The sequence below is a fragment of the Gigantopelta aegis genome, chromosome 10 (assembly GCF_016097555.1).
Source record: "Gigantopelta aegis isolate Gae_Host chromosome 10, Gae_host_genome, whole genome shotgun sequence".
In the NCBI taxonomy this organism is placed as follows: domain Eukaryota; kingdom Metazoa; phylum Mollusca; class Gastropoda; order Neomphalida; family Peltospiridae; genus Gigantopelta; species Gigantopelta aegis.
Genome location: NC_054708.1, coordinates 43,969,622 through 43,997,593, shown reverse-complemented (window position 1 = coordinate 43,997,593; position 27,972 = coordinate 43,969,622). Strand labels below are relative to the sequence as shown.

The following is a 27,972-nucleotide window of genomic DNA, read 5'->3' as shown; positions in this document are numbered from 1 at the left end:
TTTTTTGTTTTAAGTTAACCTTTTGACAAAATTAATTACTCTTATCATTACTGTATGATCATTTTAACCCTAACCCTAAACTTAACCCAATTTAGTTCTGGGGGAGGCCCCACATGCCCTCTGCTGACTGTGATTGCATTCAATTCCATAGCACCATACCCAAAAATGTCTTTCTGGCAGAAAGACTGCTCAGATGAGCACTCTTACCACTGAGCTACAGCCTGCTCTGACTGGTATAACAAATATCACAGTATGAGCTCTCCTGCCCTTTGGGAAAGTACATACTGGTATATAAAACCCTTTGCTGCTCATCATCTGCCCCGGATTGGGCCCCTGGCCTCCAGAGGCCGAACCCTGGTGCCGACATGCTTGAAACCTTCGTGGTACATGAGCATGTTAAAGTATTATCGGATCGTATCGCTGTTCATCGTTTTTTAGGCTGAAGGTTTCGTATCTAATCTTGCAGACTAAAAGCCCTTGTAATTCAGATCATCTTGCAACAGCAATTTACTACAGTAAGTACCTGATAATGATCAAAATGTTGTAGCAGATGGTTTGCTTTTGGCATCAACGCTGCTGATTGTCGTCATGAATTGCAAGGACTGGACAGAGTGTCTTAATTATTAGAAACATATTTCCTCAGGCAAGTGTATTTTTATAAAACAATGATTTCATGGATATTATATTAATAATAGGTAGGCTGCAATGAGTTTGCCAGTTGAAGAATGAAGCAGCCAGCCACTAATAACATTAAACAGTAATCATATTTGTCATTTACGTGTACATGTAGCTTGTACATACATGTACAATTTGTAGATGGCTATGTTATTGGCAGACAATTTTCTTTGTACCGGTATCTAGGTTACTTGATTTTTTTGTCATAATCAGTAAAATGTAATAAAAATATCAACAACATGTGCATAATGAATGTACTAACAAGCAAAACTGATTAAGGCACTAAAATGTTATGGTGCAGAGCAGGAGTCCAATAACCGAGGTAATTCTTTTGTGTGCTTTGCACGGACCTGTGTTAACCTATACAAATACGAGAACACTGAGACAAGGTGATATTAACAATGCATTAAAAGCTAAGCAAAATGCAGACAACACATCTGAAGTACTATGGTAACCATACACGCACGCATGCACGCACGTGCACACACACACACAAATTTGGAATCTGAAGATATTCTACAAGTAAACTCCACACCTAGGAAACACTGACTATTAACAAGGGCATCTTCTTCTGCATTACGAAACAAACGACTAACAAAAAAATAATCTCAATGACTATCTATGGAATTTCAAATATTGTTGAAAAACAATTGCTAACTGAAAACTTCTTGTAAGATTTTCCGCTTAATTTAGGTATATAAGGTTGTCATTCCGGGACGTAGATATTTACAAAAATGTAAGGCCTTTCATCTTTCATCTCTTTTTCACCAGTTGCTGCCATATAAAGATCATCCATGTCCATGATCCAGCCTGTTTTCACCAGCTGACACAGTATATGACCCTATAGTCTATTTTTACCAGTTGAAAAAGCAATATGACCTTCCATATATATACATACCAAAACCAACACCAGCACCAGCTACTTTAAGTTGAAAACTTCCAACAGGAGAGGCTCAATAGAATGAGGGTTCACCTGCAGAAGTACCTTGGCATGGTCATCACTTATAGTGCGCAAGTCATTCAGTTTTGCTATAATAGCCACAAAATACTCCCTTGAATGCTCATACGACATCTCGGACTCCAGGTAATGCTTGAGGAGAATAACGTACTTGTCCTGTATGTCAGCCATCAGCTGGCGGTCTTTGATTCCTTCCCCATTTGGGTTGAACATGGCTATGATGAGAGCAAGGGCGAACAGAACATTGTCGTCTTGCATGATGCTCTTCATGGCGTGGCAGTACTTGATGTGTGAGTCATGCAGCTCAAAGTACCCAGTGGCTTGCTTCAGGATGCTGGTGGAGATCTCTCCTTTAGCTGTAGTCCACGCATCGCGGTCAAGGATGTAGAAGAATGCTGACCGGATAACGAGAGCATTTAGGACCGATGACTTCAGTGCATTGATCTGATCTTCTTGGGACAGTCGGCGGAAGTCTTCCAGCCGCTTGATAAACTTGATAATTCGCCTGACAGCAACTTCCGAGTGGTTCACTAAGGCATTAACGCTATTGTATGTATCCGGCATAAGAACATCTTCTGGAAACATGATAAAGCTCCCAACGGTTGTTGAGTACATGTGTCCGACTTCATCAACCAGCTTGGTTTCACTTGGTGTTAACTGTCTGTAGAGGTTTGGGTCAGTGGACCGCTCTTTCTTGGGGATATAGCGGAAAGTGCTTCCCCCGTGTACAGTAGGCACAGCAGATGTTTTGCTATCAAATGAAGAATCATCCAGGTCTTGTTCCATTGAAGGAGAATAAATACACGAGGATTCCACTTTAGGCATGTCTGGGTCTTGTGGTTCCTCTTTTACTGTGACCGTGTTCACAGGAACTTGTCTTTTCACCCGATTTTCCATCACTTTGGCCATTCTTGCTTTCTTTTCGTGATCATCTGTAAGCAAAACAACAAAGGACAAGTTTATTTTAAAATACCCACAATACAATAAGATGTACATGTATGTGTATGTATTATTATGAACCTAATCAGTTCAATTTGAACAGATGTCATATACTGAACAAAATAAGAAACTTCCACTAACTTTGCTTGAACATAACTTGATGAAAACAAACCGGGGGAATAATTGTTATATATGCGTTTAAAGAGTGTTCCATGATGCATCATTTGGTGCAAAAATCATGGCCATAGGTTAATAGAAGATGGGAGAAATTTTGACCAAGTGTGGTAGGGGTTAAAAAAACCCCACACCCACTTAATAACGGGTATGACCACCTCTTGAATTGACCACTGCAGTGCATCACGGGCGCATAGAATTGACTAAAGTGTTGATTTCTGCCTGTGGAATATTGTTCCATTCCTGAATGAGCGCTTGACGAAAGTTCGTTGACGTTAGCGGGTGGGTTGGGATGACACCTCAATCGTCTGTCCAGACTATCCCAGACATGCTCGATGGGGTTGAGATCAGGACTTTTAGCAGGCCAGTCATCAATGAAATCAATGTTATTTGTCCTAAGAAAATTTACAGTGTCTCTAGCTGTATGAGAGGTGGCATTATCATGCTGAAAAATCGAGATGTTGGCGTTGTTATGGAACAGAGGAATGACGTGATGAGTGAGAATGTCATTGCGGTAACGTTGAGCATTTAAATTGCCATCAATGACGACTAGTGGGGAATGATAACCATGGACAATGGCTGCCCAGCCCATGACACAACCCCCACCCCCGAAATGATCTCGTTCAAGAACACAACAGTCAGCATAGCGTTCATTTCTCCTACGGTAGACGCGCACCCTGCCATCACCACGTTGTAAAGAAAAGCTGGATTCATCCGAAAAAAGAACGGTATTCCAGCATCGCCGTATCCAATGAGTGTGTACACGTGCCCAATTAAGACGATGACATTGTGTTAAAACGCATCCGATGTAAGGACGTTGTGCGTGTAAACTGTTCTCCCGCAGACGATTACGAACAGTTTGCCCACTGATTCGTTTATTATGAAGCCCAGGTGTGTTAACAGCAGTAGCAGTGGCAGTTTGGAATCGATTGCGCAAATGCGTGTTCATAATATAGCGGTCTTGACCACACGTTGTAACACGCGGACGTCCACGACGTGGCAAGTCGTGCTTCCTGTCGTTCAAAATCTTACGCGAAGATTTAGTATCGCGAAGATTTCATATCGCTCGACTAGAACTCCCAACATGCCTTGCAACGTCTTCTGTCGACATGCCAGCATCAAGCATGCCAATCGCCCGTTCGTGTAAATTATTGGGTATTCTTGACATACTAAAAATGCTACCATGTAAAAAAACTTTAATCTTTTTACAAATTTTGAAGCGTTTTCGTTCACTTGACAACAATGTCAGTAAGACAAGTAAAACAAATTGACCGAATACTACACGGGACATGTCGAACCATGCACGCACGTGCAAACTGAATTTCACGTTGTCGACGATTAACAGTGCAAAAATAATCGATAAAATTCATGAATCCTGATAATACAGCTCAAGGCTAATGCTACCTATATAATTTCATTACACAATGAATTCTTTAACACAACAAATACTATATGTACAAATCGGAAGTTTCTTTTTTTGTTCAGTATATTATGAGTGGGGTGCTACTCTTGTAAGAGCCTCAAATCTGCTTCAAGCACAGGCCAAATCTAAACTTCTGCTTTCTTGAAACCACTGTCAATAATTTAATATCATAAAGCAGGGTGTTCATTATTTTTGGAAGTAAGAGGGTATTTGAGAAAACTAGGTGGCTGTATAGATCTACTAAATAAAGTGAGGTGCATCATTCTAAGCATGAAAACTATACTGTGGTGGAGGTTGCAATAGCTTCCAAAACTCTTCGCCCGTCTCCTATCAATGAACAGTCTGAAAGGAATATATATATTTAAGGATTGTCTATTATTTCTTTTACGATATGAAACCCCCCCCCATTATCCTCAAATTGTGCGAATTGGTGAAGCCATTCTCACATACGTTTGTGGAGGATTTTTTTCTTCATATTCAGATGAATGTAAAAGAAATAACTGACAATCCTGATAATTAAATTTCAAACATACTTATTAATAATAACACTTAAAAGTTTGTATTTTATTTTGAATTATTTGTTTGTAAAGTGACGGCTACTATGATACATGTATGTATTGCAGCTTTATTTTTAAACCAATTATGTTTTAAATTGCACAGAAAAGTTGTATTGTTTTGTTATTTCCAAAACACTTTTACTTTTTTCTTACGTCAAACCAGACTGAAATCATTTACAAAAAACATTTTAATAAAAGAATGGATGGACTACACATGTATAATGTCATCAATGGGGAAATCAACATTAAAAGATCCTTTGCTATTACATTCTGTCAAAAATGCCAAGGCTAAGTCAATATAATGCAGATTTGAATCACATGACTGCTGGAACAAACTTCCCAGTTTGTTGGTGATGAAAGATGATTAGAACTTCACACTACTGACCCTTTAAAAGTGAACTTGCTTACAGTGCACTTCTTCCAAGTATATACACATGTACATGATGGAATAAATGATCTTTATTTCCCTTTAATATTCAAGAGTAGATTGAGGTAACATATATTGACATTTCAACTCTTCAACAATTACAAAAATGACATTTATAGTAAACAAAAAGCTAAATTTATGTAATCATCTGTTTGGAGATACACAACAGTGACATCCTGTATACATTATATAATTCTGAGTGAAGTTTTCCATGAGCTTATCTCATGGGCGACAACAAATAGGAAGTGACAGAGTATTATGTTCACTGAGTTTTGTTATTCCACCAAGGAAAGTTATTACTCTCATCACACCACATATAATATAGTCTTCTAGTTTCATGAACTGATCTATCTCCGAGGGTGGGACGTAGTCCAGTGTTAAAGCATTTTCTTGATGCGCGGTTGGTCTGGGATCGATCCCCGTCGGTGGGCCCATTGGGCTATTTCTTGTTCTAGCCAGTGCACTACGACTGGTATATCAAAGGCTGTGGTATGTATTATCCTGTCTGTGGGATGGTGCATATAAAAGATCCCTTGCTGTTAATCGAAAAGAGTAGACCATGAAGTGGCGACAGTGGGTTTCCTCTCTCAATATCTGTGTGGTCCTTAGCCATATGTCCAATGCCATATAACCGTAAATAAAATGTGTTGAGTGCGTCGTTAAATAAAACATTTCCTTCCTTGATCTATCTCCATATACATGTAGTAATCCATTCATAAATGTTGGAAAAATTCCAATTATGTTTGTGAAGATCGCGAGATGATTTGATTAGATTTCTCCATCTGCTATTAAAAGTCAGCTTGTTTACAGAGCATGTGCAGCTTCCATAACCATTTTTTCTTCTTTCTTCCTGTCTTGATTAAAAATAGATACATGACTAAAATTCTGGAGAACCGATCAATAATACTGGTGTGTGCGAGGGATTTTTAAAGACAGTTTTTAGAGCTTCTTTCTTCTGTGCATTTGCACTTATATGTTTTCACTCAATCAACTGAAGAGGTCTTTTCAAAATTGCAATGTATCCATTTTCAATAATTTTTGGAAAAACATGGTTTTGCTGCAACATCAGTAAAACTTTGCTACTACATGTACAAGTAACTTCAAAATCTGGAGACTTGCGTATATCATGTTTTGGAAATAAACTCTCTATGCACCAGTGGTTCTTTTCCTGCAAGTTACCAATGTATGTTTAATGCATTACACCACTATTACATTTCTGTCTTCTTATAGTTCAACTCAACATACAATTTGAAATCTCCTATTTTGGGGGGGGGGGGGGGGGGGGGGTGGTGAGAGTGTGTGTGTGTGATACGTAGCTCAGTGGTACAGCACTCGCTCGATCCCCGTCGGTGGCCCCACGACTGGTATATCAAAGGCTGTGGTATGTACTACCCTGTCTGTGGGATGGTGCATATAAAAGATCCCTTGCTGCTAACCTGAAAAGAGTAGCTCATGAAGTGGCGACAGCTAGTTTCCTCTCTCAATATCTATATGGTCCTTAACCATATGTCTGAAGCCATATAACCGTAAATAAAATGTGTCGAGTGCATCGATCGTTAAATACAACATTTCTTTCTTTTTCTTTCTTTCCTATTTAGGGGTTCTAAAACTGCACATTTCAACCCAAAACTGACTGTATATGCATGGAAAATAATTATTACTAAGACAATCAAACAAACACAAATAGAAAAAAGAAAGAAAGAGCATACACCTGATACAGTACATGTATATATTTATTTTCTGAACCATCCCTAATGCAGCACTTAGTACACAAAGCAAATCTGTCACACACTCTGCAGTAACAAATGGCTGTGCTTTTCTCCACATATTTTCTTCCCAGATCTACATGTACTGGGTACATATATTACAGAACCAACCCCCCCCCCCCCCCCCCCCCCCCCCCCCCCCCCCCCCCCCCATGTACTGTATGTGTATTTATGAATGAAAAATATATCAGCCACTGGATGTCAAAGAAATGTAAAGAATGAAATAATCAATAAAAAAATTCAATAAATACAGGTGTGCGTTTCAATTTCACTTTCAATTTGAATGGTGTACTTGGTAATTAATTATTATTCACATGAATTGGTGTAACTAAAGTAGTGTCGGAAATAGAATAAAAATGATTTTCGTCGATTGTTTCTTTCATATTAAACTGACAAGTAAATATTTTGTAAATATCTATTTAATGATACTCTACCTAATTTAGCATTTACTTGTTTCGGCTCTTATTAATGTACAAGCTAGGTAGTGTTTACTCTTGAAATTAAAAGAAAGATGTCAGTAAACAGGTGATTTGTGCACTTTATTAGAACAGACTATAAAAAACTGCAAAGTGATGTAGGAAGGTGCCAAAACGTGAGGGGCACACACACACACACACACACACATATAAATACATGTATAAATATATAAAAACCATTACTGCAGCTACAAATTGGGGGCCGGGGCACATGCCCCCTTGCTCCCCCCACCACTTCCTACACCAGTGCATTTGCAAATTGCATGAAATTTCATGCACCGTGAAGGTAATAAAAAGAGGTCAAATACTCACCAAGGATCATATCCTTCTTCATGCCAATATGAAAACATCTTTTCAACCTGCAGAACGGGCAGAACCGTCTTGTTCTTGTATCAATAACACAGTCACCAGTGAACAGACATTTCATGGTCTGTAAAAACATGTGAAACCCATTACACCAACTGTCACAGTGTACCATACCAAACATCTAGCAAACCATTAATAAATTTTGTTTCAACTTTTAACCATCACGAACTTTGCCGCAATTAAAATATTTTTTTTAGAATTTTGATTTATTATAGGTAATTATTTGCATCTATTTTAAAAATTCTTGCATTTCTTTTGCTGTCAGTATATTTATTTATTACCCATATCGGCTCAAATATACGGGGTAATATTTTTTCGATCTCTGCACAGTGTGCAGATTGCTTCTACAGTCACTGATTGGCTGGCTTTAAAAAGACAAGATTTGATTAGCAATTACATACTGCCGGGACTTCTTTTTGTTCATTCATGATTCCATTCATCGGTCAAACTATTACTACGAACTTCAAATATTTTTTTACGATACGAACATTTACGGAATTAAAAATCTAAATATATGTACAAATGTTTAAAAATGTTTTTATTTTATTATTTTGATTGTGTTTTTTTTAAACTATTCTTTGGTGGATACTGTTGGGTGTACACCGGTAACAGCACGTATGAATATATTGTTATGGCTGGTAGAGCTTGTTAGTTGTTACAGCAGCGAGAACGTAAATATACTTTTAAAATCTTTAAAGATTGACAATGGGTAATAAAGAGAATAACCAACTCACTACGAGGAATTACGGATTATCTGTCCCTCGTGAATTAATGCTGTAAAACATTAATTCACTCGGGACAGATAATCCGTAATTCCTCGTAGCTCGTTAGTTATTCTCTAAATATATACTGGGATGAAAGAGGCTCTAGACAAGAAAGGCAGAATTTTTTTTCAACTAAGGACATGTGCCTTTATTTATTCCGCCGAAAGGTGGCCAACTTTCATCCCTGTATGCAAGAAGGAATTGCCTTTGTGATGTAGTTGACCGGCCTCGGTGGCGTCGTGGCAGGTCATCGGTCTACAGGCTGGTAGGTACTGGGTTTTCGGATCCCAGTCGAGGCATAGGATTTTTAATCCAGATACCGACTCCAAACCCTGAGTGAGTGCTCCGCAAGGCTCAATGGGTAGGTGTAAACCACTTGCACAGACCAGTGATCCATAACTGGTTCAACAAAGGCCATGGTTTGTGCTATCCTGCCTGTGGGAAGCGCAAATAAAAAGATCCCTTGCTGCTAATCGGAAGAGTAGCCCATGTAGTGGCGACAGCGGGTTTCCTCTCAAAATCTGTGTGGTCCTTAACCATATTACTGACGCCATATAACCGTAAATAAAATGTGTTGAGTGCGTCGTTAAATAAAACGCTTCTTTCTTTTCTTTCTTTGTGATGTAGTGGTTAAGCTCTTGGTCTTAGGCTGGTACATGTAGGTACTGGCCACTAAACCAACTTCTTTCTTACTAAAAAATAACCAACTGTCCTGGACAGACAGCCAAATACTGCTGACGTATGTGCCCAGGGCAGCATGCTTACCTTTAATTGGATATAAGCACAAAATAACTTGTATAAATGAAATGATGGCTTTATTTTAACATGCTCATATACCACTAAGGTTTCGAGCAAAACAAATGAAATGAAAGTAATGGGTTGCTCTTGGTGACAGCCAGGTCAGGTTAGTGTATGAAAACAAAATAAGGCAAGTATTATTGCATATAATATGTTATTAATAGTAGGGTTTTAAACTTGCCAGGTTTTCATTGCATTATAAAAATATCGCTCAATTGTTTTCCATCGGTAACCAATGCAATAGGGCCTTTGGGCTATTTTTCCTAATGCAATGTTAGACAGGCAGCGAGAAGTCAACTGACAGCAATTGACCAATGACAGCGCCTCATATGACTGTAGGAAGCTAGCGGAAATTTTAAGGAAAGGTTTCCACTGTGTATTAGGGACCAGTCAAGCTAGAGGTCAGCTGATACTGGCTGACCAATAGCGGCGCATTGACTGATGTTGGGAGGCATTCGGCACGTCTCTGTCTTTCCACAAGAGGGGAAAATAACCAGGGATTTTGACCAAATCAGATAGCAGTCTGTGTTTGGAAATCTATGAAGGTCTTTGGAATAGTCACTTCCATTTGAATTAACAAACACAGCAGCGTAAAATTAACTTTTTCTCCCACCGTATTTACCTTGTTGTTAAAATGTATGTTGTTGTTAGTTTAGTAGTAGTTGTAGTTTGAATAGGAATACATGGTTATTAATTGGTGTTTTCAAGTTAGTGTGTGCATTCAACGAATGCAAAGAATACATTTATGTATTCCCACCTCAAAATAAACCATGAATTTTCTCCCAAACCTGTGTGACTGTTTTTTGTTTATTCATATTATATATTTAAGTACTGATATTAATTCATAATAACTACCTTTTGCTTCAAGGCATTCCTCCTGAAAAATGCCTTGCAGGATTCACACGTGATGGCATTGAAGTTATACCCCAGTGCCTTGTCTCCACACACTCCGCAAATCTTTTCATCTTTGAGTTTGAGTCGTTTGCGCATGGTCTCCGAGCCGTCCTCGGTGAAGGAGGCTTGCTGCTCCTGTCTGCTCAGAGACGTGGACTCCAGTAAAGTGAGCTCCGATATCGAACTCTCACTGCTAGTGGTGATGTCCTTCAAGACAAAACAAAAACAAATTTCATGTCAGTCACTGCAGTGTAAAATTGTTTCATTCCAAACCCGTATGGTTTGACATTCAGGAATTGCTTGTATTCACATAAGACTAGCGCAATACTCTGTCCGTGTGGATGAAAAACTGCTTACCTCGTCACAGGTTGATACTGCCAATGTATTTACTAAAAATTACTATGTCTTTGTACAACAAGGGCAATTACTCTCCTACATGTACATAACTTCAGGACAACAGTTTTTTGTTTACAATCAATGGCAATTACTCTCCTACAAGTACATAACTGGCAACAGTTACAATCAATGGCAATTACTCTCCTACAAGTACATAACTTCAGGACAACAGTTTTTTGTTTACAATCAATGGCAATTACTCTCCTACAGGTACATAACTTCAGGACAACAGTTTTTTGTTTACAATCAATGGCAATTACTCTCCTACAGGTACATAACTTCAGGATAAGTTTTTTTGTTCACCATCAAGGCCAATTACTCTCCTACATGTACATAATTTCAGGACAACAGGTTTTTGTTCACCATCAATTTTAAAACCATAAGCACTGAATTTCAATTGGTAATTACTGTTTTGTTGTAAAACCTTGAATTGTTCAAACGGACAATGATCCTTGGTATTAGGTAGCAGTAAACAAAAATATAACACTTATGTACATGTAGCTTTAAACAACACATGGCTTACAACGTACTGCTTATGTTTGTCTGTTTTGGCAAATCCAACATGTTTCTGGTTGTTCTCATGTTTAGTTCAAATGAATGAATGAATGAATGAATGAATGAATGAAATAATGAATGAATGAAAGAATGAATGATTAATAACACCACAGCACAAAAATCCATATATCAGTTGTTGGGAAGAAAGGAAGGAAATGTTTTATTTAACGACGCACTCAACACATTTTGTTTACAGTTACATGGCGTCAGACATATGGTTATGAACCACACAGATATTGAGAGATGACACCCGCTGTCGCCACTTCATGGGCTACTCTTTTTGATTAGCAGCAAGGGATCTTTTATATGCACCATCCCAGAGACAGGATAGCACATACCACAGCCTTTGATATATACCAGTGCACTGGCTGGAATGAGAAATAGCCCAATGGGCCCACCATCAGGGATCGATCCAAGACCGACCGTGCATCACGAGCGTGCTGTACCACTGGCCATGTCCCACCCAGTTGTTTGGTGTCAAACAAAGTGAAGTATAAGTATATGAATAGGATTAAATTACAAAATAAAACTTAAATGATTGTGTAAAAAACCCCAGCATAAACAGCTGTGGGTAAAACTTATAGCACAATACAGTACAAATATCAAGGTAACTATATTTTAAAACTTTGAATAAAAATCCAAATGAATACAGGGCTCACGCGACCAGGCGAAGTGAACCCAAACTTCGCCTTGATCTCGCCGACTTCGCCCTGACCGTGTGTCTGGAGCGATATCAAAGTCGCCTAGTCAAAACAAAGGCCACATGCTTGGCAACATGCGTTCACGGGTGACTGACCAGGAATTTGGAGATGGCGACATGCATAATTAAGGATTAATTATCCCAGTCTTTGAAGGAAATAGTTTTGGCATTAAAGTACATAGTTTGTAAGAATGTAGAGCTACTTTGCAAGACAGTAGAACCCAAACAACTATCCTGTATGTTTGTGTTGCATTGTTTTATTGTTATTGTTATTATTTATGACGGTAACTCACTTAATTGGAAAAGTATATATAATATATATATTTTAAATTTTTTTTGCATTGTTTAATGTATTAAGACGTTTAGAAATGTGGTACTATTGCGATGTACTTTAAAATATAAGTTGTTTTCATAATACTAAATGTACTTGTATACATGCATATGATATTAATGTCGATTTTAAAAATAAATGTTTAACGTGATACATTGCTTTTTTGTTGTTTATTACTGTAAAAAATTGAAATAAATTCAAGTCTCCCTCTGGTTAAAAACTTCTCCCTCTCAAGGTCTGGAGGGAGAAGTCACTTCTCCCTAAAATTTAGACCTAGCTTGAGCCCTGTGAATAGGATTAAATTACAAAATAAAACTTAAATGATTGTTTAAAAAACCCCAGCATAAACAGCTGTGGGTAAAACTTAAAGCACAATACAGTACGAATATCAAGGTAACTATATTTTAAAACTTTGAATAAAAATCCAAATGACTTTAAAATTAATTCTGGATGAAATTTAAAAGACTCCAATTTATTTCTGTTATCAAATACATCTTTTCTCATCAGTTTCAGATGATTACACTCCACCACAATGTGGCACACTGTCAGAAAGAAAGAAGTGTTTTATTTAACGACGCACTCAACACATTTTATTTACGGTTATATGGCGTCAGACATATGGTTAAGGACCACACAGATTTGTTTAGAGGAAACCCGCTGTCGCCACATAGGCTACTCTTTTATGACAGCCAGCAAAGGATCTTTTATTTGCACTTCCCACAGGCAGGATAGCACAAACCATGGCCTTTGTTGAACCAGTTATGGATCACTGGTCGGTGCAAGTGGTTTACACCTACCCACCGAGCCTTGCGGAGCACTCACTCAGGGTTTGGAGTCGGTATCTGGATTAAAAATTCCATTCCTCGACTGGGATCCGAACCCAGTACCTACCAGCCTGTAGACCGATGGCCGGCACACTGTCAGTGTACACTCACAACAATCCTTCTTTACAATAACTGAATGTAGTTCAAAATGAATTTATGGAAAAAAGAAAAGGTACATGTACATGTTAGGGTCAGCAAATTTTTTTACCAAATTATATATTAAACTTCCAAATTTTATGGCTACCCAGTAATTTTGTAACAGAATATCAATTAATACTTGAAATTCTTTTGCCAAATTAAAATAAAATTTGTCAATCTTTTTTAAAATTTGCAATTGGTGAATTTGGCGTGTGCCAGAGCTAGCCCTGACATGTATATCAGAAAGAAAGCTCAGTGATTTTAAAAAATACAAGTCTGCATGGACCAATGAAACAGAAAATAGTTGTAAACATTTAAGTTTGAAAGGCTTCGTACTATCAGAGGTTTCATCAGTCTAGAATGTCAGAAGTAATCAAGTTCCATATTTAATTAAGTGCAGATCTCAACGGGCAACTCTATTAACGTGCCCCTATCCACAAGGGTTCAGGCACGCCCACTTCGGATTTAGCCTCTGACTTCGCCAGTGACCAACTCCGGAGCAGGGGTGGACAGATCTCATGCAGGGCTGGAACCACCTGTGCTGAATTTAAGTGATTGCAGGTTTAAGCCCCTATACCCTGTCTCATTGACTCACTGGTTTAATTCACTTTACACGTTTAATATGCCTGATACATTGAAGGACAACACTTTGCATCAATCAACCAACTTTCACGTATGCAAATGGTTAGAAATATATGAACTTAAGAATGAATTAAATAATTGCATCTATTAATTGTCCTATTTACTGAAATACATTTAGACCTTACAAATAACTAATTTTACCTTTTTAATACCCAGAGGCGGGTGGGCACCCCTAAATTTTGCTTCAAATAATTTTATTATATATTAATTTTTTAATTTTTTTTTTACAATCCCCTCAAAACATCCCCCAAAATTTCATTGGCATTCAGCCTCATGTCACTGGGGCCCCCCTAAATGGATTGTTTTGGGTCCCCCACCAATACCTACATGTACATGTGTGTTTAATATTAGCTTTCTTTTTGTGTGTATACATGAAAACAAACAGGAACCTAAACCTATTGACATCAATTCCACCATGTAAACTGTAGGAACAATTAAAGTTAACATTTTCTACGACTATCGATTAAGATTTTTTTTTTAATTGATCATCACATCGGTAGAGACCCAAGTAATCAATTTTCGATTATAACTGATCATTGGAACACCACGAAGACTATTTACTGCTAACCTGGAGTAGTCGATCAGGATCTATTGATTGGTAAACTTTTTTCTCACTCACTGGAGAAATTACCTGTAAGAGTTACCACATTATACATAATTATACAATGTACATGAAATGGCTGGATTAACCAAATGGATTTTTTTTTTTAATGCAACATTTTGGCAAATTTATTTAGAAATAATATTGCCAATGTTAACTTCATTTCTTGCAATAAACATGTTAATAACAAACTTTCCAATAGAACAACTGATGAAAAATTCTAACTGGACTAGCTAATCTGGTCTCTGGTTAGCACGCGTGTTGATTTTGACCTGTGTGTGTCAACTCCCCCCCCCCCCCCCCCCCCCCCCCCGTAGTATGATGTCAATTTTGGACAGGCTTTCCTTGCTATGACATAAAACTGCATTCAGAGCCAAAATGCCATTGTGCATAAACTAGGATGCGCATTCTGATTTCAATTTAAATATGCCCCTTATTTTGGTATCAAATACCTTTTCTGTGCAATCCAAGCTTTTTTAAAAAAGAAAGAAAAAAGCTGCATAGCCACATCAATTCTGGAACTTTGGTCTTACCAGAGATCAACATTTTTTTTATTTTTTTTTTACCTTAATGAGCTAGAGTAACATTCTAACAGTTATACTTGGCACAGGGATCTCACAAACCCAAAATACCAAGTCCCCGATGCTATGATCATAGGTGGAATTGCACCCCCCCCCCCCCCCTGTGGATGACAGCGTTATGATTGATGATGAAATTCAAACCGATTCCCAAACTACTACTACTTGGGGTTTGTACACTTCTTTAGACTTGAGAGCAGGATCAAGCTGTTGGTAGACTGCTCGCCTGAGGTGATTGGGTCAAAGGATTGAATCTCCTGGGTGGATCCATTCTCTGATTGGGGGTTTCCCCATCCCAAACAGTGTCCCATAGGCCATAGTGGTGTCCTTTCAGTAGGAAAGTGCATATAAAAGATCCCTTTCTGCTAATGGGAAAATGCAGCAGGTTTTCTCAAAGACTACATACATATATGTATGTCAGAATTATTCTGCTTTTCTCACTGGTTAAATACTGTAAATCAAGAATGTTTTGCGGAAAATGAGAATGAATAATAATCGCAATACTTTATTCATGCAATAATATGGTGTCTTCGCTAGATGTAAAAGAACAATAAACAGAAACCCATGCACAAAAGTGGATCCATGATAAGTTATCACCTTGTGGTAACTGGTCATCTGTACTGTTGTTTGGACTTAAACACTCAAGTTCATCAGCAAAATCGGGGCGAGCTGAAGATCATTCTCCTAAAGTGGTGCTAGGTAAGCAATCAGATGAAGTTTGAAAAAACATGTTTTAAATTATTTTGTGCCACTCTTGTAAAACTTTCCAGAAGAGTGAGGTGAATGGGAGTGATCACTTGCCTTTCCTGGCTAAGACTGTCAATGGGTTTGATTACAGGGGTGCAGAAAGTACCCGCCCGCTCACCAAATGTGAGTACCAATTCTGGCGGACGAGTTAAAAATGCAACTACTACATGTAGTCCGACAGGCCATCTGTCTTTTTCTGATGACCGTAAAAAAAAAATCCCATCGAATCCGCAACTCTGCATCAGTCAAGTCAGAATTCCAAACCAATCAAACAAACTGTTCAGAATTATGACGAAATACACAAAACACATGCACCACATTGACAATAGACGATTTAAATATATTTGTCAAATATAGCCTATATCTATCATTTGAAGTGTATATTATTCTATTTTAAACAATAATAAATTATTCTATGGGCTGGCGGACTAGTAGAAATACTGGAGGGCTAGTACATTTTAGTTGGTTCTTGTCCCGCGGGCTAGCTAGTGAACTATTTGGACGTAGCCCAGTGGTAAAGCGTTCACTTGATGTGCGATCGGTTTAGGATCGATCCCCATCGGTGGATCCATTGGGTTATTTCTTGTTCCAGCTAGTGCTCCACAACTGGTGTGTCAAAGGCTGTGGTATGTACTATCCTGTCTGTGAGATGGGACATATAAAAGATCCTTTGCTGCTAATCAAAAAGAGTAGCCCATGAAGTGGCAACAGCATGTACGTTTTCTCTGTCAATATCTGTGTGGTCTGACACCATATAACTGTATATAAAATGTGTTGAGTGCATCATTAAAAAAAAAACATTCTTCTATTTTCCATTTCTGCACCCCTGGATTACATGGATTTTCAAGTCAATGGAATATATCACCATACCACTCAGTAAACTTTCTGTATGTTAGCTAATTTTTCATTTCAACTTATTTTCGTGCTTATATCCAATTAAGGTTCAAGCACGCTGTCCTGGGGACAAACCTCAGCTAACTGGGATGTCTGTCCAGGAAAGTGGGATAGTTGCAAGTTGGTTAGTGGTTAGTGAGAGAGAAGAGGGTGTAGTGGCCTTACATCTACCCATTGAGCCCTTAAGAACTCGCTCTGGGTTGGAGTCGGTACCGGGCTGTGAACTGTATTTACCAGCCTGCAGCTAATAAGCAAATCTCTGTTAACTAAAACAACATATGTCACACACAGCTTGTAACCATTCAGTTCAGTTGTGTTTGGAGTCAATTAATTTGCTATCTTTGAGTAACAGCTAACATTACAATACCCGGTACATAATTTAAAGGGACATTCCTGAGTTTGCTACATTATAAGATGTTTCCAACTAATAAAATATTTCTACGATTAAACTTACATATTAAATACATTTTCTTATTTAGAATATCAGTGTCTGTATATTTAATGTGTTTCTGGTCGTCTTAATATTTGTAAGAAGCCCAAATTGGATTTTGGTACGTACGAAAAAATATATTTTAGGAAATAAAATGAAATTTAACCTAGTACAACTATTAGAACGATCAGAAACATGTTTAATATACAGCCACTAATATATTATGCAGAAAAATTTATTTGATATGTAATTACTATTGTTAAAAAGTCTCTGTTAGTCGATAACATCTTAAAAATTGCAGCAAACTCAGGAATGTCCCTTTAATCATTTAATGGATATAACAGCTGATATATCGCAATACATGTACTTTTTATATGCTGTTTGAACAACAAACTGTTAATATCTCGCAATACTTTCACGATGCAATATATAATGCCTTAATGGTTCTACAGTTTCAGTTTATGTACATGTATATTAATATCCACTCATTTTATAAACCTCCATGCTCCACAAAATGTTTTTAGGTATCCTGATCATAGGGATGACTATTTAATTTGATTCTGGTTAAAATAAAGTGAACAATATATCAATATCCTCTGCCACTCAGTTCAATGTTTTGTGAAGTTATCTTGAATTTTGTTTTAGTTGTTTCCATGGTACATACTAGTAGTATGCCAGCTATCAAATGTGTACATTTTAACAAACTACATGTATTTTAGGACCAAGAAACTTTATTTTTAAAGGATATTAGTAAAATAATTGTAAATAAAAGTATCATAAAAACAAAAACTAAAAGACAAAACTATGTCCATGCCATGATACTGATAGCAAGCTGGGTCTGGGACACTGTAGGCTTTCTGCCACAAAATAATTTGAGGATACGTAATAAAAACAAAACAGACCATCAGTGCACCATCTAGGTGGTTATGGGTTTAAAATGTTTTGAAATGGGACACTGCATTTCATGTGCTTTGACAAATTTTAATCAGCAGTTCTCGTACCATCATCTGTCTAAAAATTATTAAAATATTCATCGATTTCCAAGATCTTAGGAAACATAATTTTACTCTTCTACTCTCTGGTGTAAACCAGGGTTTCTAGAATGTTTATCAAATCCACTAGCCATGGGAGTGGGGCTACCATAATCTAGAATGTTTATCAAATCCACTAGCCATGGGAGTGGGGCTACCATAATCTAGAATGTTTATCAAATCCACTAGCCATGGGAGTGGGGCTACCATAATCTAGAAGCCCTGTAGAAACACATACAAAACATACAGGGACGGACAGAATGGGTGTAAAACAGGGTTTCTAGAATGTTTATAAAATCCACTAGCCATGGGAGTGGGGCTACCATAATCTAGAAGCCCTGTAGAAACACATACAAAACATACAGGGACGAACAGAATGGGTGTAAACCAGGGTTTCTAGAATGTTTATCAAATCCACTAGCCATGGGAGTGGGGCTACCATAATCTAGAAGCCCTGTAGAAACACATACAAAACATACAGGGACGAAGAATGGGTGTAAAACAGGGTTTCTAGAATGTTTATCAAATCCACTAGGGGAGTGGGGCTACCATAATCTAGAAGCCCTGTAGGGGACGAACAGAATGGGTGTAAACTTTCTAGAATGTTTATCAAATCCACTAGCCATGGGAGTGGGGCTACCATAATCTAGAAGCTGTAGAAACCATACAAAACTACAGGGACGGACAGAATGGGTGTAAAACAGGGTTTCTAGAATGTTATCAAATCCACTAGCCATGGGAGTGGGGCTACCATAATCTAGAAGCCCTGTAGAAACACATACAAAACATACAGGGACGAACAGAATGGGTGTAAACCAGGGTTTCTAGAATGTTTATCAAATCCACTAGCCATGGGAGTGGGGCTACCATAATCTAGAAGCCCTGTAGAAACACATACAAAACATACAGGGACGAACAGAATGGGTGTAAAACAGGGTTTCTAGAATGTTTATCAAATCCACTAGCCATGGGAGTGGGGCTACCATAATCTAGAAGCCCTGTAGAAACACATACAAAACATACAGGGACGAACAGAATGGGTGTAAACCAGGGTTTCTAGAATGTTTATCAAATCCACTAGCCATGGGAGTGGGGCTACCATAATCTAGAATGTTTATCAAATCCACTAGCCATGGGAGTGGGGCTACCATAATCTAGAAGCCCTGTAGAAACACATACAAAACATACAGGGACGAACAGAATGGGTGTAAACCAGGGTTTCTAGAATGTTTATCAAATCCACTAGCCATGGGAGTGGGGCTACCATAATCTAGAAGCCCTGTAGAAACACATACAAAACATACAGGGACGGACAGAATGGGTGTAAAACAGGGTTTCTAGAATGTTTATCAAATCCACTAGCCATGGGAGTGGGGCTACCATAATCTAGAAGCCCTGTAGAAACACATACAAAACATACAGGGACGAACAGAATGGGTGTAAAACAGGGTTTCTAGAATGTTTATCAAATCCACTAGCCATGGGAGTGGGGCTACCATAATCTAGAATGTTTATAAAATCCACTAGCCATGGGAGTGGGGCTACCATAATCTAGAATGTTTATCAAATCCACTAGCCATGGGAGTGGGGCTACCATAATCTAGAAGCCCTGTAGAAACACATACAAAACATACAGGGACGAACAGAATGGGTGTAAAACAGTGTGCAACTGGCAGGCCTAGCTCTGGGTCAGCAGACAATTTCGCCAAATTATCTACTAAACTTCAAAAATTGCAGAAACCCAGATATATATAAAATATCAATTATTTCATAAAATTATTTTGCCAAATCAAAATAAAATTTGTGAGTGCCAGAGCTATAAATGACTCCCCTTCCAAAAAAAAACCAAAAAAAAAAAAGAAAGAGGAAAGCTTGGTTACCATATATTATCGTGCATTGGTCGACTTTGTGGAAAGACACACTCCTTATTTTGCCCCTCAGTATCTAGTACAAAAACATTGATCAGTACTGACTCATCTTTTATGTACCATTAGTTGAACTGGAGATATTGTCCGTCTGACATTCATTTTTGTGAACCGACCAAAAGTTTTAATATTATTATTTTAACAAAGATTTCAAGATATCTGAAAAATAATAAAGATTTTTTTTAAAGTGATTCCCTGATGTGGGATAACATCTTCTTTTTATTTCCATCTCCTTTGAATGTTTTTATATAAGCAGAGATATCCCTAAAAATATTAAATGTTTCTGATATTTTATTACGAATTGCTGAAAAAAACCCCAAATTACAGTAAATAGAAATCATCAGTTATGACTAATTAAATCTACAATTGAGGACAAAATATTAGGTCTAAATACCAGAGATAGTGGACACAAAAGACAGAATGACAGTTCTGATCACGTAACAAATTTAGTGCCAAATAAGGTTTTTTATGTAGACAGAGATTACAGAAAAGATAAAATAAAACGTTTTCAATCCTCACATAAAATATATAACTTTTATTGTTTGTATCAAACATACAAAAGGATACTGCTATGGGACACAATACAGGTGGTTAAAAATACTGTTAAATCATGTTACGGTAAGCTACGGCAGTTTTTCATCAGTTGCATTTCCATACACATCGCGCCTCAGTCCTTCACGTTTGAAAATGTCACTCGCCTCATAAACTTAGTGTTCCACGGGAAACACGTTGAGTATAAGATGCGCATATACAATAAACAACAAGAGTACCGATGAGGTACATGATACGCCCGTCAGGAGTTTGATGGAAAACCATATGATGTTCAGAATATAGACAAATTATTTGATTTGGTTGTATCACAGAGACCTAGTAATTGTATGTGACACACAAAAAACTACATTATACTGCACGATAAGGCATTTTATTTATACTGTGCACAAATTATTGTTACATAAGCTGTGAAAGGCTGTAAGGGTCTGATCAACATATGTAAGTCGGGGTCAGGAGTGTTTTCGATCGGAATTTTATGAACCAATTTGTTGATTCCGTGTATAAGCCGACTCTTCTTTTGGAAAGTATCTCTAGACTTCAAAATTTGGCTAATACACAGCAGTGTTCTCGCTGCTCCATTTAAGCAGGGCGCCCCGCCCCGCTATTCCATTTTGCCGCCCTCCTTTCACGTTCCCCGCCCTCCTTTATTTTTGAGCGCCCTCCTTTATTTTTGAGCGCCCCTCTTTATTTTCCAACACCTATCTCTGCTATTTCCAAATGCACTTTTATCCACTCAAAAAACAACGATCAGTCTGCACACTGGACATCAAAGGAAACAAGCCGCGTTGTGTATGAAAAAGCAATTGACGAAACATTTATAACAGTTACCGTAACGTAATTTAACAGTATTTTTAACAACCTCTATTTTGTTCAATAACTGTATTCATTTGTATGTTTGATAGACACAATAAAAGTTATATTTTATGTAAGCAATGAAAACATTTTATTATTTACGAATTCGGCAATCTCTGATTGAAAAAAACCCCCTCTTATTTGGCGCCAAATTTGTCCAGTGATCAGAACAGTCATTCTGTCTTTTGTTTCCACTAACTATCGTTTGATATTTTGTCCTCAGTTGCAGATATAATTGGTTGAAACTGATGATTTTTACTTTCTGTTATTCTGTTTATTCAGCATTTCTTTATAAAATATTGTAAACTTTTCATTTTGAGGGGATATGAACGCTTATAAAAACAACGGAAGTGGTAGTGTTTATCATAAAAATCATTTATCTTGAGTGCCAAATAATATATACACCATTTTTACAAAAACGAAACTATAATACTTTTTCACAGCGATCGATTCATTCGATGAAGATGGAAATAACAAAAATGTATCTGACATTAGGAGATCACTTTACAAACATCTTTATTGTTTTTCGTATATCTTGAAATCTTTATTAAAAATAATAATATTATTATTAAAACTTTGATCGGTCCAGCAAAACCGGAACTGCCCATGAATGTCACTGACATTGTCAGACGGATATCATCTTCGGTTCAATTGAAAGACGAGGTTTTTTTTATAAACCCCTTTGCACTTTTTTATAGGCAAATAAAGGAGTATGTCTTTTCTCAAAGTCTACCAACACACAACAATATGGTAACCAAACCACTCCCCCCACCCCCTTTTTTTTTCTCTTTTTTTTCGTTTATTGATGTGTGTTTTTTTTTTTTGAAGGGTGTGGTGCCGAGCGGCCGCCCTCCTTTAATTTTCATCCAGCGAGAACACTGCACAGCGATATATGGTTCATTAAATTTGACATGTATTTCAATTAATAAACTCTTTATTAGGTATAGATTATGGTAAATTTCAATATTAAGGTATTTGTTCACAAAATAAAACGACACAACGTTTGAGACGTATACAAAACAAATTTGCACAGTGACACCCCAATTTTTTCACAGATATGTTTTGATATGCTTGTAGAATAAATAGGTAAAAAATCATCACCTTTTGAGTGATAGAAATATCTGTAGTGTATGCTGTTGCTGAAAAATCAGAAATCTCCTGGACAATTAGGCCTGTTTTTAATATATCCTCAAATCAAAGTTCAAAGTGAAGAACCCAGGCAATTTGAGACGAAGTTTGTCGAACAGTTGTCAGTTTTATCCCAATCAACACTATCCAATAAAATGTGATACAACAGCCAGTGTGGTCAACTACAGTTTAGGCCATACTGTATGCATAAAATACTTGGTAAAACAAACAAGTCAATATCAAAAAGGGTTGGAATATCAGCAACCTACCCTAGCTAGAAATACATGTATTCTCCTGGTCAAAACAAATACAAATTCCAGTATAAAGCCCTACTTTTATAGGTAAAAGTTACGAGTTTGACCAAAGATGTTCAATGTTGGTCATTCAAACTCATGCTGCATAATATTGTATGATGCCCTTTGATTGGCTGGAACAATTAATTTTGCTGTGTGTGACATAAGCGGAATTCCTGGTATTCCCTAAAGATAAACTGGCTACAACTCATTTCGTAGTGTAGTCTATCTTATCTCTTTGACTCTGAGTAAATGTATACTTTTTCTCAATATTTATTTATTATTAATAATGAAAATCGCCAATGCATCAGAGACACCCAATCGTAAGTTCCATTAATATCACTATATATTGAGTGTTAAAAGAGTTTAAATAAGTGCCCCGTTATTTTTAAAACACTGGTTTATTTTCATTATCAAACATTGGATCGAAGTGTTAAAAACAAACTAGCAGCTCAACACTATGAACATTGGATCGAAGTGTTAAAAACAAACTAGCAGCTCAACACACAAATAAATCTAATATATGAAATTTGCACCAATGAATTTCTTGAATAATTACAAAATTAACTACTATTTAAGTAATAGACACCAAAAGTCAGCAACAGTGCTAATGTTTAATCCACGCAACACACTGAGCAATGACTATGATGTGTTCGTTTACAATAGCCCTCACGGGATGTTTACGATGCTCACAGAACATAAATATAAAAGATCCTGACTTAAAGTAGTAGTAATAATAATAACTCAAGAATGTATGAAATACTGGGGCTGGTTGTGCTTACACCATCTTTTGTTCAAATCAACAGCGAAAGGCACGCCGTTACCAAATTTTTAGGTGGACAATAAAACAAGCTCCTGAGATGAAATTAAGGTGCACTTGTGTGTGCAAGTGCACCTCAAATGTAAAGGACTGGTGTCCTGTTGCCTAGTTTTGATGTCCAGTGTGCAGACTGATCAATTTTTTTTTCAGACTTAAAAAAAATCAGTGTGTGAAAAAAATATGCATTTTGAAATAGTGGAGTGTAAAATATAGTAGGATGCAAGAAAATAAAGAGTGCAGAAATATGACGGGACGGCAAAACACAAAAGTTTAAATGGAGCAGTGAGAACATTGGCGCAGGCACGTCACACACACATGCGCACGCACTTAATAGCGAGCGCAGAGGGCGCACAAGGTGAAATAACCTATACAGACTGAGTCCCATATGTAAGGTATAGAAAATTTTGTCAAAATGGAAGTGAAATAGTGTTAAAAGACCAAAAATCAGAGTAAATGGGTAACAGATCTACGATAAATGCAGAAAAAGGCTAATTAATCTTATCTTCGTAAATACCTTATGATCGGGATCATGATGATATATTTTTAGAAAATACGTTAGATACATTACTGTGCAAAACAAGAATGCATTGATTTTTTTTTAAACAGGATTTTTGCCAGAAAAAAACATGGCGGATTCGCATACACATTGTGGGTGAGACAATTTAAAAAAATATATAAATCTAATCAATTGATTCATAAATACATGAACTGTATAAATGTGCTTTGTCATGTATTGTGGTCTATTAATATATGAACAAACAAAATAATATGACAAACAAATGAACATTTACGGAATGTTTCGACATTATTCGTAAACACACATTTTAGTTGACAATAATTTAAAACAAATACTAATGTAAATAGTACACAACCTAAATCATGTCAATGTTGTTGTTGTTGTTTTTTAAAATTATTTTGCACAAGGAATCTGACAATATTTTTTATCCCATCGACTGACTTCTTTTTCAGTAAATATTTATTATTTGAAAAATGCGATATTTACACCTCGGATGCATGATGTTAACATTGTTATTATGTAAATATTACATTCTGGTCCATCCTTTGTCTTAATGTCGGTACTTAATTAACAACAACTAGTGCAACTAAAATGGGTTAACATTCAAAACATAATGACAAGTGATTATTTGAAGCAACCCTAATTACTTTGAACTAACGCTGTAACGGGAAAAACTAAAAAGTTTTATAGTTCATGACAATACAATGTTACCGATCAAAATAAGTCTGACAAATTACACAAATTTCCTAATTTGTCGCTGATATCAAATCTGAACACTATTTCTTGTCATTGTATTGTTTAGTTATTTCTGTTGATGGTCAAAGTTCATAAATTGTGTTAATGCTTCTTTGACTTGTCATGCATCAACTAAAATGACGGCAACTGTCAAAGTAAGAAAGTAACTATAAATGGATGCCGGCAATTCTGCAGAAATAATAAAATACTATGTGAGCTAGAAAACTAGCAAAGTATATCTGTAAGTAAGATTAATCATTGCTTTATTGTTACTTTGTCAGTTACTAAAACGTTTATAAAAAAAACCCAGCACTAACAATAGGCCTACATTAAACGATGTTTAGTCCGTCCTATCCTCCTACAAAAATATCTTTGTTTGTAAATAATTTCAGTTTGGTTTCATATAAGAAGAAAAGTAAGTGTTTTTGAAAAAAAAAAAATTGTTTTGTTATTTCCAAAACACTTTTAGTTTTCTTCTTACGTCAAACCAAACTGAAACTGTTTACACACACACACAAAAATGTTCAGACTGGTGGAACAGACTATAGGTGTGGCCATTACAAAATAATATTATATACATATATATGGCGTCGTTCAACAATTACGTAATGCTTTAAAAGTCTGAACAACGTTGTTAAAAATTATGATAAAATACTCTCCTACTTTTTATTACCTATATACCTCACATTTGTGAAGAGAGAAATCGTGGAAAAGACATTATAGTACAATGACACAGATTTATATCGACTTCGCCGATATGTCTTTGAATAAAAAAACATGTAATTTCTCACCATCTGCCATTTTACTTTATTATGGAATACTCTTCAAGAGGGGTGGAAGCCTCTCAAGTATGTAACGTCATCTCGATTGCATTATATCATAATCAACGCATCTCATGACATGTACATCCTTTCTCCCACTGTTCAATAATACGTAACACTCTAAAAGTCCAAACCTCATTGTTAACTACGATAAATTACTCACCATCCTTTAATTATTACCGTTAGATTTCCCCCACATTTTGTCTAGATATAAATCTTTTTTTTTATTTTATTATAATGACCCAGATTTCACATACTAAATTATAACCATGTCACCTTGGAGAAAAAGTCTGTAATTTTTTGCTGTCTATCATTTTTTTTTTTTATTATTTTTTTTTTTTTTTACAGAATACTTTTCAAGAAGGATGAAAGCCGTAATGAATATACTGTGTTCGCGCATAACTCGTTCCGTCACCCATAAACCAGGAACTGAACGTCCGTGGGGAAGCACACATACACACACACACACATATATCCCCACCATACACATATTTATACAGCGTATTTAATTTGTCTCTCAAGCGAATGCTTTTAGGTTTCACCTAGTTAATATTAATAATAGGAGATACACTAGAAGCTGTGTTATGACGTCAACAAGCTGTTCAAATTATGCACATGTTCTGATTATCATAACCGTTAATGTCCCTGTAAACTTCAAAAATAACAAAGCTAATAAAATAATTGGAATACTTCTGAACTTAAAGTACTTAGTCGGAAGCACATTATAGCACTCAACAATTGTGTGTTCTGGGCCGTTTCGAACACTATCGAGTGCTTTTCAGGTGCAAAAAGTGCGCAAGAGCGCTCGGTTATGTTCAAGCCCAGTAAAACAACATGGAGCACCTTTATTTTTTTTATTGTATTGTATTTTATTCACAGCTCTTTACATATTGTTTTCAGAATTATATATATATTTTTAAAGTAAATAATCATATTCATATACTTACTTTTATTTAACACCCAATAGGGGACGTGTATTTTTGTGCTGAGGTGTCGATAAACATGAATTAATTCATTCATTCTTAATATAGGGCACCAATGGCAATGGTAACAATCTGTTTCAAGTTCCTGTTGTTGTATTTTTTAAAGTTATAATTTGCCTAAGGCTTCTGATCCTCAAAACATAATAACAGATTTCTACAGTACAATTTAAGTATAACACTTTCATTTTGTATGAAATTCGGGTCAATCAATCATTGTACGGTCATTTAAGATGCTGGCTGGCCTAACTGGTTTTACTCTGCTTGATATGTTTTGTTTATTTAAACAATCGGCGTTCTAAATATGTCTAAAATGAAGTTCGTTTTTCACAACAACTACGAAAAACGTTAAATCACAAATCAGACTTTACGTGTACTAATCTTCGACATGAAGACATGCCGTATAAATTCAGCATTATGTCAATAACATCAGAAACATTCGCTAAAAATACTCACCTCCACTTCGTCGGCCATTTTGGACGACAGAAATAAATTAACTGATTTTGAAGGATTTGTTACGAAGGGCTATTGATAAAAACTTATTGACCGAGTAACCAGTTACTTGACCTCATTATCTTGAGTGAAGGTTGTTTAAGATATAAATAGATAACAATTAAAGGTATGCGTTTGGAAGATAATTCGATCAACGTTTATGGTCTAATGAAATAAAACTGAAATTGATGTAATTCGCCTTGGAATTCTGTTGGAATATATAAATTAATTGTGTTTTATGGGTGTCATTGTTTAAAAACAAAAAAACAACAACATGTTGAACTCATAATTAAAACAATTTTCACTGTATATTTTCCAGCTGGTTAATGGAATATATAGCGATTTCTGTAAATATCGAGGCGTTTTGATGATATGCACGAAAAGACAGAAAAACCCAACCTGTCAGTGGTTTCATTGTTATATTTGCTTATGAAAATTATGCTAAAAATTGAATTTTCACATTCATGGTGTGTGTGTGTGTGTGTGTGTGTGTGTGTGTGTGTGCGTGTGTGTGTGTGTGTGTAGATAACAATACTTATTCATATTTGCATTACTACCAAACAACAATACAGAGTATTAAGCGAATCACTACGTTCAATAATCAGGGCCTCTAACATATGTAATTATATATATATGGCCGTAAACATTTGCAGAAATTCCAAACTAGCTGTACACTACAAGATGTTGCATATTTCCAACTAAAAACTAATACACAGAGATTTCAAGCCGTAAATGTGGGATTCACCCTGAGGCTAGGGTTGAGTTCAGAGGCA

At 36.6% G+C, this 27,972-nt stretch overlaps 1 protein-coding gene across 1 annotated transcript; it reads right to left on the bottom strand.

Moving 5' to 3' along the window:
* Positions 1-5: 5 nt before the first annotated feature.
* Positions 6-27,181, bottom strand: LOC121383643 (nuclear hormone receptor HR96-like). The gene is made up of 4 exons (XM_041513737.1): positions 27,164-27,181; positions 10,179-10,424; positions 7,708-7,825; positions 6-2,565 (listed from the first exon to the last, which is right to left on the bottom strand). Exons 1-4 carry the CDS (start codon positions 27,179-27,181, stop codon positions 1,595-1,597), a joined length of 1,353 nt encoding a protein of 450 aa, XP_041369671.1. The 3' UTR covers positions 6-1,594.
* Between the last annotated feature and the right edge of the window lie 791 nt (positions 27,182-27,972).

Excerpts from the sequence above, each read along its gene's own strand:
- LOC121383643 (XM_041513737.1), bottom strand. Across the intron at positions 7,826-10,178 it reads GGAATGCCTTGAAGCAAAAG|ACCATGAAATGTCTGTTCAC; the intron begins GTAGTTATTATG and ends ATGTTTTTACAG. Across the intron at positions 2,566-7,707 it reads GAAGAAGGATATGATCCTTG|ATGATCACGAAAAGAAAGCA; the intron begins GTGAGTATTTGA and ends TTTTGCTTACAG.